General features: G+C 57.9%; 1 protein-coding gene across 1 annotated transcript; it reads right to left on the bottom strand.

Moving 5' to 3' along the window:
• Window positions 1–249: 249 nt before the first annotated feature.
• Window positions 250–1,869, bottom strand: LOC110152961 (general transcription factor IIF subunit 1-like). Its single transcript, XM_020916786.2, is given in 3 exon segments — window positions 250–805; window positions 900–937; window positions 939–1,869. Coding segments are annotated over 3 exon segments (1,473 nt in total). The 5' UTR covers window positions 1,847–1,869; the 3' UTR covers window positions 250–278.
• Between the last annotated feature and the right edge of the window lie 302 nt (window positions 1,870–2,171).

A 2,171-nucleotide genomic window follows, 5' to 3' on the forward strand; every position in this document is an offset into this window, starting at 1 on the left:
CTTACTGATTTCCAGCATATTCAAAATGTGGTGCAACCATCCCCTTTGTTTAATTCAAGAACGTTTCTGTCAGCCACCATGAAACCCGCACGGGGGTGGGGGGTCTTAAGAGGGAGGGGATATGTGTATACATATAGCTGATGCACGATGTTGTTCAGCAGAAACTCACAACATTGTAAAGCAATTATACTCCAATAGTTTAAAAAGTAAACTTATTTTATTTTATATATTTATTTGTGTGTGTGTGTGTGTAAAACAGCCTGTTTATTGGGGCAGCATCACTCCTTGAGGGAGAAATGCATCTTGTCGTTGATCATCTTGCGCTCAGGGTTCAGGCGCTTCAGGATCTGAGCCAGCACATTCACTGTCTGCTCGCTGCTCAGCCCCGTCTTCTTGGTCTGAAACTTTTTCAGCAGGGACTTGGTGGTCATGGGCTTCCGCGTCAGGTAGCGGCGCACGGCGTCTTCGGTCACTTGAACGTCGTCGTCTGACTTCCCAGACTGGGGCTGAGGAGTGGATTTCCCGTACAAGCTCTGGGGCCCGGTGTCCAGTTGTAGCCGCTTGGCTGCCGGCGTTTCGCTGGGGCGCTTCCCCTGCTCCAGCTTGCTGGCGGCTGCCCGGAGGGTGGAAGAAGCACTGCCCGCCTCAGTGCTGGGCGTGCCTGGCCGGCTGTTACCCCAGGAACTGCCCCCTGATGGCTTCCGCTCCCTTTTGGGGGGCGTCTTCTTTTTCGCCATGAAGAGTGCCGAGGAGGCTTCGCTGTCGATGTCACTCTCCTCCAAGCTGTCGGACTCCTCGCTGCTGTCTGCAAGGGGCCAGAGGAGGGGGCGTCAGGACTGGAGACCCCTGAGCCAGCCCTCGGCCCTGTGCCAGATCGGGGCTCAGAGGGGCCAACCCACCTTTCCTCCGCTTCTTCTCCTGCGGCGTGGGCGCCTTTCTCCTCCTCCTCCTCCTTGTCCTCCTCGGGCAGCTTTTCCTCCTCGCTGTCTTCACTGCTCTCACTCTGCTCGTCCACGCCCTTGGGACCCTCCTCCTGCTGGGTGACCTTGGGCTTGCCCTCCAGCTCATCCTGGGAGCTGCTGGAGCCGTCGGACATGTAGTCCACCTCCTGGCCCTCGAAGTCCCCGTCATCATTGTCCTCAAAGGCTTCATCATCTGAGCCCTTCTTCTTCTTCTTCCGGCCCCCCTTCCTGAGCAGTGCCTTCTTCTTGGCCTTGGGGGCTCTGCCACCCTCCTCGCCGCTGGCCTCGCTGTCATCGGACGACATCTCCAGGTCGTCCTCCAGGTCGTGGATGCGCAGCTCGCTGGCCTTCTTGCGGCTGCGCTTCTCCTTCTCCTCGTCCTCCTCGTCCTGGTCCTGGTCTTTCAGTCGCCGCTGCTACATGATGCTAAAGTGGTTCAGGACCTTGTTTCTCCTCTCCCACTCCTGCTCAGCCTCCTCGGCCGTGAGCGTGCGGTGCTTGGCCAGCGGCGTGAAGTTATACCAGTTGTGCACAGGGAAGGCCTCGAAGCCCTTGAACTTGCGGCCCGATTTGCCGTTGACCCGCAGCAGCCAGGGCTGGTCCTCTGGCCGGAACTCCTTGAGAACAATGCCGTACTTCTTCCTCCGTGCCTCCTCCCGGAGCTTGCGATGGAACTCGTTGCCGGCACCCGACTCAGGCATCTCCTCCTCTTGGTAAATCTTCTTGTTGCTCAGGTCTCGTTCCAGCCGGGCCTGATTCCAAGTAGTGAGGTTGACTTTATCGGCTGCATTCAAAGCCATGATATTGTATTTTTTGGTGGTATTTTTGGGGACTCGGACGACATACTCAGTGACATTCTGGCTGCTGGGGCCGAGGGCCGCCATGGGCGATGGGCGATTGACCCGAGTCCGGCCAGAACCTCTTTTTTTACACTTCCCTCGGGGTGCACGTCCCTCGGTCCCGCGGAGGCCGCCCTCGAGGTGTCGGGTCTCTGGCCTCGATCGCGGACCCTAAACCCGGTATACAACCGATCCTGGGAAAAGCTATCCCAAGGCCGAGCTGGGTCGGCGATCAGTTTGAGACCGCCTGTGCCAAGTCTGCGCCTGCGCAGCCGCCTAAACTGGAATCGAAATCCCCCTGCAGGCCTAGTCGAAGTAACCTACTCCGAACTGAAGGCAGCGCCTTCTTATATATAGCGCCTGCTAATCC

The sequence above is a fragment of the Odocoileus virginianus genome, chromosome 3, assembly GCF_023699985.2.
Source record: "Odocoileus virginianus isolate 20LAN1187 ecotype Illinois chromosome 3, Ovbor_1.2, whole genome shotgun sequence".
NCBI classification, from domain to species: domain Eukaryota; kingdom Metazoa; phylum Chordata; class Mammalia; order Artiodactyla; family Cervidae; genus Odocoileus; species Odocoileus virginianus.